Consider the following 19,163-nt stretch of genomic DNA (forward strand, 5'->3'; position numbering starts at 1 on the left):
GTGTATAATGTAGGTGAGACAGACAGACATACGATAGATAGATAGATAGATAGATAGATAGATAGATAGATAGATAGATAGATAGATAGATAGATAGATAGATAGATAGATAGATAGATAGATAGATAGATAGATAGATAGATAGATAGATAGATAGGTAGATAGATGGATGATTGTTTTTTGATAGTGATTGTTTTTGGAGCTGCAGTACTCTGCAGTAGCCAGTGTAATCTGTGTGTTCGTGTGATTTTCTGCCCATTATAACATCTAGCATGCAGCGAATTTTGAAATGCAAGGAAAAACAACAAACTCATTTCTAGTTTTCTATGGCATTTCTACAATAAACTGTTGTTGTTCTAACTTAAATAGAGCATAACAGTGTGCTGTACAAACAAACGCATATCAACTCCTAGCGAGAGTCTGCCACTGCTGTAAACTCTGGTGGTCCTTATTCTGTGTGCGTGTGTGTGTGTGCGTGTGCGTGTGCGTGTGCGTGTGTGTGTGTGTGTGTGTGTGTGTGTGTGTGTGTCACTTACACTGAACACGTGCATTAATGCTCACTTGCTTACATGTGAGTGTGATTTTTTTTTTCACACCAACGCCCACATGCTCCCAAAGGACAATCTCACATCAGAGGCCAGATGACCAAACAATGGAAAGATCAGCTCATATGGCCTTATTTAATGGTCAGATGCAGCACTGGCCGCAGGGGCCGATAAGAGTTTATTTGTGCTTCGCTCAGAGCCACAGAAGACTCATTCAGCTTCAGCTGGTCAGATGAGGCTTCCACAAACATACTGTGCAAATCTTTTTCCTTTTAAAAAATAAAAAAAACACAGACTTGCACTAAAGGACACCACAAAAACTGGACCCAGAAAACCCTAGCAACACCTTAGCAACTGTATAGCAACACCCTGTGAACCACTTCTTTCTAATACCAGAGTATGCAAATGATGTGTTGCCTCTTTAAACGTGTTCTCTCAGTGTAAAATCATCTTCATCACTCACCGGCTTTTCTGCTTCATCGGCTGTTGTTAAGGGCAGCAGAATCAATACACAACACCAAAACGCACACAATCTGTGAGAAAGAGGAGAAATGTTACACATATTATAGTATTTAGAAGTAGAAGAGTAAAAAATGGTGATATTTCACTTAATTTATGTTGTGATGTTAATTGATACTGTGATAATAAGACACTATAATAACACATGATTAGAACAGTATATTATAGTGTTTAGGGTTAACAAGAGGCTGATTAGATTAATCGCTTGGCAATTAGGAAAATGTGTTAACAAGCTGATGAGTTCCAATACTTCCCAATGTCTTTCCCAGAATTCCTTCTGACTGACAGACCATTCCCCACCCTGCCCGGCTCCTATTGGCAGCCTCCTTTGGATATGACTTATCCTCAAAACATTCTCCTATCAACCACATTCATGCTGCCATTTCATAACGAAACGCCTTTAACCCACATGTTAATGTTCTGTTTGGGAGCCTTTGATTGTTAAAATACTTAACATTTTATCATGTTGATATTTCTTTGACTGTTCAACTAATGTTTCAAATGTCCTTCAAGAAAAAATGTTATAGATTTCTTCTGTTTGAGACCACTGTTATAAAACCCAGTGTCATTTTTAACCCCGGGTAAAAGTAATCGTAAGGACTTTTCACACTTGAAATAGTTAACCCTGTAAACAGAATCCTGGGTTATCTTGCTGAACACTTCACATTGCTCATAATTTACTGGGGGTAAACAATTAATCATGGGTATTCATAAGCTGCCATTTCAAACTGTAAATTCCTTCATTCCTCAACACGGGGATAACGTCCTAATTTGCATATTTGTGGTGTCAGTGTTAATGATTGAATGGCCTGTTTACATAAAGGCTCTAGCATTGCGTGTCCTTATATTATATATTGCCACCTGTGCTATCAAATTTATCCTGAATGGACTTTTCAGACTAAAAAGGTAAGAATAAAAATGGTATCTTCTTAACACTAATTGTCGCATTTTCTGTCACCATTTTACATTTCTCCTTTCAAATGCTGAAACATATGTTTGCAGTGTTTCTGTGACTGTCAGAAGCACGTAAATATAAGGCATGTGATTGGCTGTCTGTTGTTAAGCATCTAGCTGTAACTTTCTAACACCGCTTTGCTTCACACTGCATGTTTGGCACCACAATAGGGCTTTTCACACTGCACTTAACCCTGGGTTATCATCGTTCTAAACACCACTTTTAACCCCGGGTAAAGGAATATTTCACACGTGAAATTAAGGGTACATTTTCACAACAACAATATGCTTAAAATGGAGACGTTTTTCCTTTGAGTTTTCTGCATACAGATGACACCGTTGTCAAAACGATCCGCATTCATATGACTCTGTGAAAATTACTAAAAACACTGTATTCTGCTGGAAGGCCATTAGATGGCAATGAAACTAGACTGAACATGTAATGCGCATGTGCATGACGTCATCGTTTTCAAAGATACACGTTTTTGATGTTTACACGGAGACCGTTTTCAAAAACTTGCACTTTGAAACCCGTTTTCAAAAGTTTGCGTTTTCAGGTCACCAAAACGGCGTTGTCGTGTAAATAAACGGTCAAAATGTATAAAAAAACTTAGAAGTGCAGTTTTTACCCGGGGTTATGAAACCCTTCTCTAGAGCAGGTTTAACACGGGTGTGTCTCATACGTCCTGAAAAGTGAAGCTGCGGGCTCTTTGATCGCCCCCTGGTGGCTGGATGTAGTACAGGTCATAAACCCCGCCCTCTCAATGCAGTCGAATGAGACTTCAGTGAAAAATTAAAAATAAATTCTGCTTCAAATAAAACTTCATTTAAGGTAGTTGTTATCACGCTGATATATATTCAATTGTTAGTTTTTGTGATTATTTAGATTTTAGCTAGCAATTTGATGCTATAAAAACGGGGCGTGTCGTCATGATTCGCAGTTGATTGACAGCTTGTCTGAGGACTGTCGGAGCTTCGAGGGGAGATTGAAGATGTATAACTAACTATTAATTTTCGATTTCTTTGTTATTTAACACCAACAAAATGAGCTGTTCAGCAGTAAACTGTCCTAACTGACCTACAGGATCTGACGGATCACTGAACTTTTTTCTGTAACATTAAATGTGGGCTTCATAAGCCAATTAATAAATGTTATTAGTTAAGATAACACACCTAATGTTAACCATGTCGGGAAAAAGCAGGTGATTGTTATCTGGCAGTTACTTATTATTTTTATGGGTATAAAATAATAATTAGCAGGACAAAACTAGTGATAGCCTACTGTAATTACAGCAATCGATCTCCTGTAACGTTAGTTGAGCTTGACTTAAAATGGCAGGACCGTTTCTGACGATTTAGAGTTGTTTCTAGTGGCATAATATATTGAGTTTATCTACTGAATTTGCCGTTTCAAAAATATTATTGCTCTAGAAACAGAATAGCCTATTATTTTATAGGTAGAATTTTAAATTGCGTATAATTTTTATAGTCTATTTAAAATACATGAATGATGACGTAGTCGTCTGGGCGGAAGTTTGATACCGCGACTCCGCCTCTGGGATTCACTGACGATTCCGATGTGTCGGCGCATTACAATGTTCATTACAATGGAAGGAAGCGACGTCGCGTCGTCCATCTTTTTTTACAGTCTATGGTTTAACATCGCTTTTGTGGTGTTAACCCCGCATTGCAGTGCCAAACTTGTCCGATGTGAAACGACACGGTGTTAGAATGTTATAGCTAGACGCTTAGCAACAGACAACCAATCGCGTACTCGTGGCTTTTCATGCTTGAAATAGTTAACCCTGGGTCATTCTAAACCCCGGGTAAACTGAATCCTAGGTCAGAATTTACTTGGGTTAACAATTAATCCTGGGTATTCATAAGATGACGTTTCACACTGTGCATTCATGAACCCTGGGTTAATGTTCTTATTTGCATATTTGTGGTGTCAGTGTCACTGATTGGATAAACGCAGCACGCGACTCGTTTACATAAAAGCTCTAGCATTGCGCATCCTCTATTGCCGACTGTAGCCTACTATAGAGTTTATACCGAATGAACATTTCGGACTATAAATGTAGGAATGAAACGGTCTCTTCTTCACTCAAATTGTCATGTTTTCTGTCAGCATTTGACATTTTTCCTCTCAAACGCTGAATTATCGTTTATATACAACACTCAGTGTTTCCGTGACTGTCCAAAGCACGCAAATATGAGTATGTGATTGGTTGTCTGGTGCTAAGTGTCTAGCTGTAACATTCTGACACTGCATCATCTCACACTGTACAAGTTTGGCACCGAAATGCTGGCTAACCATTCTTGTAAATTACAAGTGTGAAATGTTCCTTTACCCGGGGTTAAAAGCAGCGTTTAGGTCGACGATAATCCAGGGTTAAGCACAGTATGGAAAGCCCTACTTTTGAGTGCTTGTGGCACAGTCACGGAAACACTGTGCATTGAAAATGAACAGCAAATTCAGCATTTGAGAGGAAAAATGTCAAATGCTGACAAAAACCCTGACAATTTGAGTTAAGATCAGACCGTTTTATTCTTACCTTTATAGCCTGAAATGTCCATTCAGTATCAACTCTATAGTACAGTCAGCAATACAAGCATGCGCAATGCTAGAGCTTTTATGTAAACAGGTTGCGTGCTGCATTTATCCAATTAATTAATTAATTGTTAACCTAGGTAAATTATGGGCCATGTGAAACGTGAAGCAAGATAACCCAGGATTCCATTAACCCGAGTTTAGAATGACCCAGGGCTAACTATTTCAAGTGTGTGAAAAGCCCTAATGTGGGGTTAACACAGCAAAAGCAGTGCTAAATTACAAGGTGAAAGTACCTTTATTGTATATTCTAGTAACTTAGCTTGTGGTAAGGACTTTTCCTAGCCATTTTTAACACTAAAAACTCCACTTTTAACCCTGGATAATGAAGCAAGGTGAAGCAATGATAACCCTGAATTGTGGTGCCAAAGATATACAGTGTGAAAAAGCAGCGTTATAATGTTACAGCGAGCTGTTTAGCAAGACAAATAATTATGAACAATCTCAGTGGTTAACACATTAAATAGCCATTAGTGGTTAGGATCAGCATCTGAGGGATGTTCGAACAGTGACAGCAAATGCATTAACCATAGTTAATTATGAGACAATGTTATTTATTAAGGGATTAATGTGATATTGGATAAGCATTTATGTTTACATGCACATAATTTTCTAATTATTCTGTTTAAGCCTTTCAAATTTTAGTAAATAAAAGTCACCTCCTCGATCAAAAAACAAGATCACCCAGAAATACTTTTAACTGGACACGTGCAGATATAAATGAATGTTCACTCATGGATATACCATATACTGTTTAACATACTTCCAGAAACCAGAATATTGGTTCAATCTGATTATGGCAACTACAACATTTACACAATCAGAATATAACACAATGTTCACTTTATATTGATTAATATCAAAATGTTCTTGTAATGATCCCAGTATTTATAAACAGTCATGGCAAAAAGGATTCCTAACATGGAGTAACATTTGGAATAAAAATATCAAGTGTGTTTGTATTTTTCATTTTCTTGCGGTCAGATCGACCCAGAAACCATGTTACTCTCTTAGATAACAGCAATCAAGTCTGAAAGTGCATGAGCTCTATGTGGTACAACAGAGGCTTAAAGCTTAAATCTATCTGTCTGCATAGGATAGTAGTTGTATCGGAGGAAAATTGTTTACATGAAGTGAAGATAATGGGTTAAATTTCAAAATTCCTGTTATTAGTTTACAGTACAGCACAGGGGTCTCCAATAACTTATGGCAATCTGTCTCAAGAGAACACGAGGGTTGTTTGTACCAATAATGTTTATCTGCCTGATGAGTTTCCACATAATCTGTGGTTTACTATTAGTATTTCTGAATAGTGTAAAATGATGCATGACATTTTGAGTGCAGCCACAGACCCGTAATCATAGATGTGGGTTAAAGCGGCGCACCACGGAAACCTCAGGACACCATCAGGCCAGAACTATACAGTCCCAGCGCGCGGAACAGGGTCGCTAGAGCCGCAGTAAAGACCCCCCGCCTCCGGCCACGTTTTTCACCCGGCCGCTGCAGTCTACTGGAGAAACCCGCCACAAAGCCTGCGTCCTTATAAGACTAGGCTACACAAGAGCTCTGCTATTAGCTCTTTAAACGCGCCAAATAATCCTAGAGGAATGTTCGTGGATCAGAATTCAAAGCATCCCACTACAACTGAAAAAGTTGAATTGCTTCTTCTTTAAGCCCATCCACATTATGATCATTGCACTCTTAAAAAATAAAGGTTCTTATTTGCCATCTGGTTCCATAAAGAACCTTCAACATCCATGGAACCATTCCACAAAAGATAAAATAAATCATTTTCATTAGCTTTTTTAAATGTTTTGCAGCACAATAAGTAAAATGATTCTTTTAAGAAATGTTCACTTAAAGGTTATGGGGAACCAAAAATGGTTCTTGTATAGCATCGCTGGTAAAATAAATAAATAAATAAAAATCAGTTATTAATTTGTATTTATAAACCGCCGTCCATGTAGGCTACTATTTAATTATTCACAGCCGCCCAGTCCAGTCGTCTGATCTGGTCAAGAACAGTCTAATAGTAGGCTAATTCTTGCGGTTGTGATCTAGCCCGACTCGAACCTGGGACAGAATTCCTCCCCCGTCCCCTTGCGCCCGGAGCCAGTGGACACTTACTGTGTCTCCATCTGATACAAAAGTCACAAAACCGCGCGTCAGTGTGGCGTGCTGTCATTCCGCGCGATGTTGAGTGCATGTGCGCGGATGGTGTTTGTGTTACCTGCTCACAGATCCAGTCCTCATTCTCTCCTCCTGCGCGTGAACTCCTCACACCGTCTCGCGTACAAATCCGTTCTGCGTCAAGTTTGTGAAAGCGCGAAAGGGACAAACACAAGATCCGCGGAGGTCACGAAGTTGCTTGGCGAACTTTTCCTCGTTTCTTCAGACTCGTTCTCTATTCTGTTACACACTCTCTCACACACTCCCCTCGGGTAAGAGAGGGAGGGGTGTCGTTTTTTTTTTCGTTTTTTTTTTTCTGTCGTTAACCCGACAACTTTTTTTGTCCTTGCGTAAAGCTGGTGTGACGCTGGACAGCTCGGGGGCCTGCAGGGGCCACACGGACACTACGCCACTCTCTCTCTCTCTCTCTCTCTCTCTCTCCATCTGTTTTTCTCTTTCCCTCTCATAGCACTACATTCCTCTCACTGTTTTTTCTTAATTTCATTTGTTCACTCTGACACACACCTGTACGTGTCATCACTTTTCAGCAGTCTATGTAAGATATTTGCTCAGCAGTGAACACCATATCAGTATCACGCAGATAACACAGCACTATTAATAGTGCATAATGTTTACTTTTAATATCACCACACCACATAGCGGAGACTAGCAGTTGCTCTTTTTACTCAGTGTTTCTCAGGCTGGGGTTTTTACCGAAAAATCAATTTTTGGACACACACTGACCTTTTGACCAATAATAGGGCATGTCACTCCATATGATGGAATAATGGAACTGGCAGCAAAATTTAAACAGTAAAATAATAATGAAAAAATACACAATATTAATATTTTAAGTAATGTTAATTAATTAAACACAAAATTAAATATGAAATAATTCATTCACAATATCAAATAATTATGATAAAATAAACAAATTTTTAAAAATGTTATATTCATGTTAATTACAATATTTATATTTTTGTATTGTTACAGAATTGTTTTGCACTGTAAAAACGAACAGTAAAATTAATTAAAATTAGTTCATTTCACTAAAATAATAATAAAGTTCATTGTACTTAATAGAAAAAAGTTGCATGAACTCAAAATTTGATTTTAGTAAGCTGAACTTAAAATAATTGAGTTGAGTTACAGCATATTTCTAATACCCATCATGCTTTGCGTCAGACTGTATAAGGAAAATCAATTTTTAAATTAAGTGTTATTTTGTGTGTTTTTGCACAAGATTAAAATAGGGAGACATGAGTTGGTGTTTAATGGTGTGATATGTTAGGATTTACATTGGGTGTGTTGGGTTCTGTTAGTTAGGGTTACCACTAGGGTTACCATTGTGGTGAAGAGTAGAGCCTGTAGTTAGGTTGAGGATGGGCTGCAAAACTTGTAACACCATATATGCTGTTGAAAAATAATATAATTAAAATAGCATGTGTTATTTGCTATCTAACATTTAACCAAGTGTGTTTGTGAATGTTTGTGTTCTACTAACTTATTACTATGAGTTTAATGAACTTAAATCATTTAAAGGTGCAATATGTAACATTTTCTGCTGCTAGAAGTCACTAGAGGCCTATTCAAAACAAAGGCGTAGCTTGATGACACAGAATCTTGGGACATGTGGCCTTCACCTCATTGGACGGTGCAAAAGAATTGGGATAGGACTCGGGAAGAAATCATGTTCATGGATGCGATTATTAACGTTACTGTAGTATGAAGCAGAGCAGGACCGAGTGTTGTGGGAGCTGAACGAGGCCGCTGGAGCGATTGCGCAACACACGCTGCGAGCAGCGGAACTTTTATTATGTCACAGTCGCCGGCGCCGCTTCCACTATTCCGGTCATGAGTATGAGGTAACACAGCTCTGTTTATCATATTGGACACATTTGAGAGTGTTGAAAATGATGTTATAACGTTACTCTGTGCGTTCGCTCGGCGGCTGCTGTGAGACACTGTTACACACTGCAGTAAGATAGATCGATTTTAGAATATCATATTAAATGCTGGATGGCTTGTGTTGATAAATGGCATTCAATTAATTTTAAAACGTATTGTATGATGGAGAAAATGCTGTATTACTGTTACTAAAAATAAAGCTGCATCTGATTATGCTATGTTAGCTACTTGACAAAATAGTGTTTTTTCTCTGAGGCATAGTAAAGCATGGTACTCACAAAAAATCAAGAAAATTAGATTTAAACAATAAGACTAAACATGTTGAGCTATATAACAATAATTAGTTTTCTATAAATATATCAAAACAGTTGTTCCCTTGGCTATTAAAACATGTAAATATTAAAGCGTCTTTGGTGTTTCCATGGTTGCTACAAAATAAAACCGGAAGCCGACGGTAACACGGGTATGACGCAATTGACAGGCGACTCCTCACACGTCCCGGAGCCTTGGTTAAAATTGCAATTTTCTCACGATTTACAAATAGTTGGAAACACTTGGGATATTGTAAGTACTCAACTGAACAAAATATACTGTATAACACTGGCCTAGTGGTTTTTGGATATTTTACTGCAAAATTCTTACATATTGCACCTTTAAGGCAATCGTTTTCCTCAAACCATTTAGCTATATAGTTGTTAAGACTTAGATTTGTTACCTGAATTCAAACTGAATGAGTGGAATAAATTTAAAATCTTTAAGTTGAGTTAACTCTAATGATTGACTAAACTAACACTAAAATATAAGATAATTTAACTTAATGTATATGAGTTTACAGTACTCATACTTATTGGTTTTAAAACTTAAAATGTCCCTATAATGCCTTTTTTATCAGATATATGACTGTAAACTCATATATCTGAATAGCAAAACTACAAAAATGTAAGTTAGCAGGAGACATACAGACTAGGGTGTACGTTACACAACATAATATACAAAACTACGAATCTTGAATGATCGCTAGAAAATATAAACATAAATTATTAATCATACTTACAGGATGAGATTCAGAGGAGCAAGCTGGTCCAAATAAACTGGGCATTGATCCATATTTTAAGACCAAGCGTTTTTTGAATCCTGCGTTAAACTCGAGGTTTGAGAAGCAGTCGTCAGTAAAATGACGGGAACACAACAAAAGATTGTACTGCTGTGGAAAAAATAAATTTTCCCCGGCATCTGCACGTGCAATAAGTGTGCGGGCAATATGTTAATGTTTCGTTGTGACTTCACAACAAAACGGCTTGGAATTTGTTTTACAAACGACTCGTTTAATTGACTCAGAGTCGACTCTTACATTTGAGAGACAATAACTTTATATACGGTGCACTTTCAGATTTAAAATTTTGCAGGATGTTTTCATTCACTTAGAGCTATGTTATACACTACATGAAAGGTAATTTTCAAAAATCCATAACAGGGGCACTTTAAATGTCGTATAATAGACGTTTTAATGGCAGGTTCCATTGTAACAACTTCCCCTGGCCGCACTTGTGTTGACTTTTTACATAACTGTTATTACTAAGTTATTTACTAAAATGATGACATTGTAATTGTAGTTTAAACACTGCTGCAACTGCTCAAGTATTGCAGAACAAGTATGCTACTGCTAACAGATACACAGACACACTGCGGTGAGACATGCTGCTGTTGCATAAAGACATACATGAACTCCATAGCAGATCTAGGCAGGTGGAGCTGGGGAGGTGGAGGGGTTCAAAGGAACTCTGATAGCGTGCTACAGCAAACACTGAACCAGACTAATTAAATGTTGAGCAAGCAATCTCATTGGCTGCACGATCAGCAGAGGCCAATCAGCTTGTGCCATGATGTGATTGCTTGCATATTGCACGTAAAGAACCTGTGTCTGCATGTGCCCCGTTTCGTGACTGAAATATAGTGGAATTTTACTTAAAATCTTGAGATATAGACCCTATTTACTTTATTCTTGCCCACAATCGTAAAAGAGACAGTGGTGTGGAAACATTCCAATACAATGTGTGGAAACATTACAATACAATACTTGTTTTAATATTTGCCAAATCTTTGTATCCAGATATTTAATGTGGTTTCATACTTTATAGATATGAAATGTCTGAGACCACACAAAATATTTAAGACTGACAGTAAAATCTATACTGTAATTAATGTCAATGAATGCTTAAAAAACACTCTCAATAAAGCTCAAGAGAGATCAACATAATGATTCCTAATGACTGGATATTTTTTACTCGTTTTACTCAGACCTCAAAATGATCAGATATACATCAAAATAATTCCAATGAGAATTAATGTTTTAAGAAAAAAAAAGGCCAGTCTGAGTGGTCTCGGCTGCACAGAAGTCTTCAAAGGGAGATAAAAATCTTGAAATCACACTTAAAAACACGGTGGTGTGAAACTGACAGCATTTGTTTAGTGTTAAGGGAGGGGCGGATAGATTCAAAAACGTTGAGAACAGGGCCAGTCAAGCATGTCAAGATACACTGATAACTGATAATTCATGCATGAGTGCCACATGAGCCCATGAGATCAGAGGAAAACTATATAAATCACTGAATGCAGAGCTACTGCATGATTCCCTCTGTGAGGACACACCGCATGAACAAAGTGTTGTGAGAGGTGAAAGGAAACCACACAAGAGACGTTCAAAGCCTGTTATCATACCAATATAGCAGAACAATGATAACTTGTGTATCTAACAAACAAGATAGCATATCGTAATCATGCTGAGAGAAATGTTGGGTGACCGCTGTGCTTCAGTGCTTGTACACTGGATAAAGTTCATGTTTCTGTGGGTGTATTCTGACCTATCTTGGATTAAATCATAACCTCGAGATATAATGGCAAATCTGAGTAAAGCAGAGAGGAAAGCAGCTAGAGACACAAAAGGATTAATGAAAAGAATTCAAAGCTGAAAAGAAAGATAAAATTCATGTTGAAACATTATGCAAAGGATCTTAAAACTCTACTGGTCGAAAGTTTGGGGTCGGTAAGATTTTTTTAATGATTTTGAAAGAAATCTCTTGCATTTGTTTGATCAAAAATACAGTAAAAACAGTAATAATATAAAATATTATTACAATTTAAAATAACTCTTTTCTATCTGATTATATTCTAAAATGTAAATTATTCCTGTGATCAAAGCTGAATTTTCAGCATCATTACTCCAGTCTTCAGTGTCACATGATTTTTCAGAAATCATTCTAATATGCTGATTTGCTGCTCAAGAAACATTTCTGATTATTATCCATGTTAAAAAACAGTTCTGCTGCTTCATATTTTTCTTTATCATGATTCTTTAATGAAAAGAAAGTTCAAAAGAACAGCATTAGAAATCTTTTACTGTCACTTTTAAAAAAAATCAATTTTAATGCATCCTTGCTGAATAAAAGCAATAATATCTTTTTTTAAAAACTGTAATGCACAGTACTTATATAGAAATATTTTGTGTGTGTGTGAGATTGAGAGCCTTTATAGACAAAGATGTATTGACTTTAATGCTGTGGACTGTTATGTTTCAACATGCATTATTGATGTACTTGTATGTACTTGTGTGTTAGTATCTGTCACTTAATCTTAAATTAGTGTTATCTCAGCTTAGCACAGCGAGACCCTTAGGTGACCTTCCTCTAAATGACCTATCCCATCCTCCAGAGGGTTTAACTGCTGACATTAACCCCTCCTCATGTTACAGCAGACAAAACATTTGAAATATTTTACTTTTTAAAAGCACATGAGATCAGAATTGGGGTGTTGCTTATCCATATTGAACGCATAAGTGCTATTGCAAAATGTACTTTTAGCAGATACACAAATTGCAATAGCAAGTAGCAAATCACGTTCAAGCTAAAGATGTCACGCAGGGTTCCTCAGATCCAGTCCTGGACGGCCAATGCCCTGCAGAATTTAGCTTAAACCCCAATCAATCTCACCTACCTGTGATTTTCTAGTGATCCTGAAGACCTTCATTAGCTTGCTCAGGTGTGTTTGAACAGGGTTGGAGCTAAACTCTGCAGGGTATTGGCCATCCAGGGCAAGATGTGAGGAACCCTGGTGTAATGTGTATGTTCTGTTTCATTATCATGGTGTTTTGGTTTCTCTGATTGTCTGCCTGTCTGTGTTCCCTATTTAGTTCACTAATTACATTCACCTGTTGGTCATTTGTTCCCTCATTATTCCTTTTTGATTTAAGCCTTTAGTTTCCTCAGTTCTTTTTGCAGTCTCTACACTCTAAAAAATGCTGGGTTAAAAACAACCCAAGTAGGGTTGAAAATGGACAAACTCAGTGGTTGGGTTAAACCCATTCACTGGGTCCATTTTCAACCCAACTTGGGTTGTTTTTAACCCAGCATTTTTTAGAGTGTATGGTTGTGTTCTCCTGCGTATTCTCTGTGGGTACATTATTAAATTTAGTTTTTTTCAAAGGATCTTCTAAATCTCTGTGTAACGTAGAGGGAGTCCACTGGAGGCGAGCGTAGTTAAGAACCCAAGTGCAGTTTTATTAATGTAAATAATCCATAACAAAAACATAACATGAACAAAAACAAAGACGCGACTTGACTTGACTTGATCATACACTCAACAACAACAGGTTACATAAAACAAAGCTAGACAAGATTACAATGGAACATGAGGGCTATTTAAACAGGGAGACTAATGACAAAACAAGGAACACCTGTGAACAATGAAGACAGAGGACCAATGGCAAGACAGAACTGAAATCACATGACAATGACAACCAATCAGAACATGACACATGAGACAGGGGAAGCACATGACAAGAACACATGAGGGCAATGGAATCACATGATACAAAACACATGGCAAAACAAACAAAGCATAACTATGAAAATAAACCAGAAACCGTGAACATGAAACAAAACCAAAACAAGACATGACATGACATGACAGAATCTCCCCCACTAAGGGCGGCTCCTGACGCCCAACATGAAAAAAAACAAAAAAACTATAGTTCAGGAGGGTGGTCTTGGGGGAGGGATGGTGGGCCAGGCCCACGCAGGGGAATAGGGGGACCTGGGCAAGGCAGAGGCGGGCCTGGGCCGTGGGGCATGGGACGACCAGGGCCGTGGAGCGTGGCGGGACCTGGGCCGTGGAGCATGGGAGGACCTGGGCTGTGGAGCATGGGAGGACCTGGGCCGTGGAGTGTGGGAGGACCTGGGCCGTGGAGCATGAGAGGACCTGGGCCTTGAAGCGTGGGAGGACCTGGGCCATGGAGCGTGGGAGGACCTGAGCCTTGGAGCGTGGGGTCCCAATGCAGTGGAGGACCTGGGCCATGGTTCGCTGGTGTACCAAGCTCTGCAGTCGCAAGAGCTTGGCAGCCGTGGCATGGCGAGGCTCAGGTGTGGCAGCCGTGGCATGGCGAGGCTCTGGCGTGGCAGCTGTGGCATGGCGAGGCTCTGGCGTGGCAGCCGTGGCAAGGCGAGGCTCTGGCGTGGCATGACGAGGCTCTGGCGTGGCATGACGAGGCTCTGGCGTGGCCTAACGAGACTTTGGCGTGGCATGACGAGGCTCTGGCATGGCATGACGAGACTCTGGCGTGGCATGACGAGGCTCTGGCGTGGCAAGGCGAGGCTCTGGCGTGGCATGACGAGGCTCTGGCGTGGCATGACGAGGCTCTGGCGTGGCATGACGAGACTCTGGCGTGGCATGACGAGGCTCTGGCGTGGCAAGGCGAGGCTCTGGCGTGGCATGACGAGGCTCTGGCGTGGCAAGGCGAGGCTCTGGCGTGGCATGACGAGGCTCTGGTGTGGCATGATGAGGCTCTGGCGTGGCATGACAAGACTCTGGCATGGCCTAACGAGACTCTGGCATGGCATGACGCTGGCATGACGGCCATCTTGGGGCGAGACACTGGCGCGGCGTGCTTGAGTGCGAAGCGGTGGATGTTTTTCACTTTAAAATAATGGTCCTGATCACTAGTAGTTCCTGCATAGTGACTAGGTAACACTTGAGTAATTAATGATGCATTTCATGACCACGTTGAGAGTAAAAAAAGACAATTGCTCACATTTTAGACACTTTAATGTTTTAATTAGTAATTCTTTATAATTTGTCTTAGTTACCTATTAGTTCTTAATGATGCCAATCTCATTCTCTAATTATTGATTAGCTAATAAGGAACTATCTTAGTCCTAAATTTGATATTACTTACTGATTAGTTAAGCTTGTTTCTATATTAGTTAATAGTACTAGCTGAAGTGTTAATGTAGTACTACTCATTAGTCCTGCACTACTTCCTGCATAGTTACTTATTAATGACGGACCATTATTCTAAAGTGTTACCCGATATACTTCAAACAAAATCGAAGAATTAACTGATGTCATTTCGGAAAAAATCAGGCCAAAACGAAATTCTTTTTGTGTTCGTTATGGGAGTTCGAAACAGCTTGCCAAAGAAAAAGTTTGCACCAGCTGCAAAACACCTTCGTACTACCATTGGTCCGTGATGATAACATAATAGGAGGGATCTGACTCATTTCATCTGTCAAGTTCGTCGAGGTAAGATCACCGCGGGTGAAAACATGAACACACTGGATAGCTGCTTTATAGTAGAAAATGAAGTTGTGCTTCTGATGAAATGAAGCACTGACACTGTTTTTGTAATTGATACTGTAAAGCTGCTTGCTTTTAAGCAATCTTTTGAATAAAATGACATATAAATAAATGTGCCTTGATTTTACTGGAGTGCTAATATACAGGTGCTGGTCATATAATTAGAATATCATCAAAAAGTTGATTTATTTCAAATTCCATTCAAAAAGTGAAATTTGTATATTATATTCATTCATTACACACAGACTGATATATTTCAAATATTTATTTCTTTTAATTTTGATGATTATAACTGACAACTAAGGAAAATCCCAAATTCATTATCTCAGAAAATTAGAATATTGTGAAAAGGTTCAATATTGAAGATACCTGGTGCCACACTCTAATCAGCTAATTAACTCAAAACACCTGCAAAGACCTTTAAATGGTCTCTCAGTCTAGTTCTGTAGGCTACACAATCATGGGGAAGACTGCTGACTTGATAGTTGTCCAAAAGACGACCATTGACACCTTGCACAAGGAGGGCAAGACACAAAAGGTCATTGCAAAAGAGGCTGGCTGTTCACAGAGCTCTGTGTCCAAGCACATTAATAGAGAGGCGAAGGGAAGGAAAAGATGTGGTAGAAAAAAGTGTACAAGTAATAGGGATAACCGCACCCTGGAGAGGATTGTGAAATAAAACCCATTCAAAAATGTGGGGGAAATTCACAAAGAGTGGACTGCAGCTGGAGTCGGTGCTTCAAGAACCACTACGCACAGATGTATGCAAGACATGGGTTTCAGCTGTCGCATTCCTTGTCTCAAGCCACTCTTGAACAACAGACAGCGTCAGAAGCGTCTAAAGACAAAAAGGACTGGACTGCTGCTGAGTGGTCCAAAGTTATGTTCTCTGATGAAAGTAAATTTTGCATTTCCTTTGGAAATCAGGGTCCCAGAGTCTGGAGGAAGAGAGGAGAGGCACACAATCCACGTTGCTTGAGGTCCAGTGTAAAGTTTCCACAGTCAGTGATGGTTTGGGGTGCCATGTCATCTGCTGGTGTTGGTCCACTGTGTTTTCTGGGGTCTAAGGTCAACACAGCCATATAGCAGGAAGTTTTAGAGCACTTCATGCTTCCTGCTGCTGACCAACTTTGTGGAGATGCAGATTTCATTTTCCAACAGGACTTGGCACCTGCACACAGTGCCAAAGCTACCAGTACCTGGTTTAAGGACCATGGTATCCCTGTTCTTAATTGGCCAGCAAACTCAATTGACTTTAACCCTATAGAAAATCTATGGGGTATTGTGAAGAGGAAGATGCGATATGCCAGACCCAACAATGCAGAAGAGCTGAAGGCCACTATCTGAGCAACCTGGGCTCTCATTACACCTGAGCAGTGCCACAGACTGATCGACAGTAATTCGGGCAAAAGGAGCCCCAACTAAGTATTGAGTGCTGTACATGCTCATACTTTTCATGTTCATTCTTTTCATTTGGCCAAGATTTCTAAAAATCCTTTCTTTGTATTTGTCTTAATATTCTAATTTTCTGAGATACTGAATTTGGGATTTTCCTTAGTTGTCAGTTATAATCATCAAAATAAAAAGAAATAAACATTTGAAATATATCAGTCTCTGTGTAATGAATGAATATAACATACAAGTTTCACTTTTTGAATGGAATTGGTGAAATAAATCAACTTTTTGATGATATTCTAATTATATGACCAGCACCGTTATTATCTGTAGATAGTTTTTTTTTTTTTTGTTGTTGTTGTTTTTTTAAATATACTTTTTAAGATGTGAAGTACACTAGAAGTACACTACAATACAATTAAATGCTCTTGGCTATTTAAAAAAAGAGGGGCACTTTGATACTGTATGTCACACCTGAGTTACGTGTTTCACATCTCTAGCACTAAGCATGTTGTTCATAATACTAAAAGCTTAATAATAATAGCGCACTGAGCAAAAATCACTAATACCGTAAGTGGAGGGTATAAAATGTGCTTGGTTTGGGACCTGGCAAAAAAAGAGTCAAGGGAGAAAAGAAGGTAAAGCGAGAGAAGAAAAGAAACATGCCTACTAAGAAAACACATTTCAAAAGCTAAGAAAACCCTTGCAGTAAAAATAATCTACATTCAGCAAACAGAAAAAGTGAGCAAGAGGGAGAGACTGAGATGGGAATGATTGGTTTGGGTCAGATGGAGTCAATATTTGCCTCATTCCACTGACATTATGGCCGTGGAGATCAAAGAGCAGACTGTGTGCTCTTGTAAGAACAGAGAAAGAAAGAAGGAAACAGTCAGTCTACTAATTTCCATCCTTGAAGCAAGGAGACAAGATGCATAAGGGGCCTGTTAAGGGGACACCCACCGGGGTGAGCGGCTTCAGGGGTCACTGAGGCCAGGAGGAATGGACGACTCGAAATGGATGTTAATTGGCTGACAAAGACGTCCGGTGATGTTATTCCAATTATCAGCACAAAAAGAGGGTGACCCTCTGCTATTCAGCTGCACATGGATGCATAATAACAACAAACAGACTGGACAGAACATGTCTGTTGAACCGTCTGACCACAAGGCCGACGCGCAACCTGAACAAATCAAATCTAGAGCAAAGACCTGATTCTGCTGCTGACCATTTGTAACTTATTCAGAGCGGAGTCCCATAATTGAGTTACCATGAGTGTCATTCTGAAATGTCTAAGAGCTTTTGGCTTTTTTCCCCTCCATCTGATGGCAGTGATGATGTGGATAGAAATCAACATGAATATAGTCAGTTGGATTTCTACAAGCTGGAACTCAAATATTAAAAGTATGTTTAAAAAAACTGCGGATAATATAATAATAATGAAATAAAAGACCACTTAAAGGATTAGTTCACTTTCAAATTAAAATTTCCTGATAATTTACTCACCCCCATGTCATCCAAGATGTTCATGTCTTTCTTTGTTCAGTTGAAAAGAAATTAAGGTTTTTGATGAAAACATTCCAGGTGATGAAAACATTTCTCCATATAGTGGACTTCAATGGCCTCCAAACAGTTAAAGGTCAAAATTACAGTTTCAGTGCAGCTTCAAAGCACTCTACACAATCCCAGACAAGAAATTAGGGTTTTATCTAGAGAAACCATCACTCATTTTCTAAAAAAAATTACATTTTAAACATTTTAAACTGCCCTCCACAGGTTAAAGTTTGAACTAAATTGTCATATACAATATGCTAGTGCAAGTATATAACAATTAGTTCAAACTTTGACCTGTGGAGGGCAGTAATACACTTAGCAGCATCTACACTGCTGGAATTCAAATAGAGAAGAGAGCTAGTTCAAGATGAGCATTTATGGTTAAAACATATATTTTTTTATTTTTTTTTAGAAAATGAGTGATGGATTCTCTAGATAAGACCCTTATTTCTTGTCTGGGATCGTGTAGAATGCTTTGAAGCTGCACTGAAACTGTAATTTTGACCTTCAACCATTTGGAGGCCATCGAAGTCCACTATAAGGAGAATAATCCAATAATCCAAAAACCTTAATTTTTTTTCGACTGAAGAAATAAGAACATGGACATCTTGGATGACATGAGGGTGAGATTATTATGAGGAAAATTTAATTTGAAAGTGAACTAATCCTTTAAGTGCACTTAAAGATAGTACACTTATTCATGACAATGTTTCTTAACACACTTAAGTACAACATTTTTATAAAATTATTCTGGCAACCACAGCTGCCATTTTTTTTTTTTTTTACAGTGCATGTTTTATTGTAATTAGTGTGTAGTCACCTTAAAATGATTTTATGGACTTCACATGGACTCAAGAAATATGGCACATTTCCAGATCCAT

At 38.7% G+C, this 19,163-nt stretch overlaps 1 protein-coding gene across 5 annotated transcripts in view; it reads right to left on the reverse strand.

Moving 5' to 3' along the window:
• Nucleotides 1–19,163, reverse strand: part of adamtsl4 (ADAMTS-like 4) — a 109,687-nt gene that overhangs the window by 78,749 nt on the left and 11,775 nt on the right. For 3 of the 5 annotated variants that reach the window (XM_048152077.1, XM_048152078.1, XM_048152079.1), the window contains one exon: nucleotides 1,009–1,078. Coding sequence is in view for 2 of the 5 variants with exons in the window: in XM_048152075.1 (XP_048008032.1) it covers nucleotides 1,009–1,078; nucleotides 6,863–6,885 (93 nt within the window). In the remaining 3 variants the exon portion in view is untranslated. Of the gene's footprint in view, nucleotides 1–1,008; nucleotides 1,079–6,862; nucleotides 7,315–19,163 lie in introns of those variants that run through there. The other 2 variants (XM_048152075.1, XM_048152076.1) reach the window with 2 other exon arrangements.

Source organism: Megalobrama amblycephala, linkage group LG13, assembly GCF_018812025.1.
Source record: "Megalobrama amblycephala isolate DHTTF-2021 linkage group LG13, ASM1881202v1, whole genome shotgun sequence".
Lineage (NCBI taxonomy): Eukaryota > Metazoa > Chordata > Actinopteri > Cypriniformes > Xenocyprididae > Megalobrama > Megalobrama amblycephala.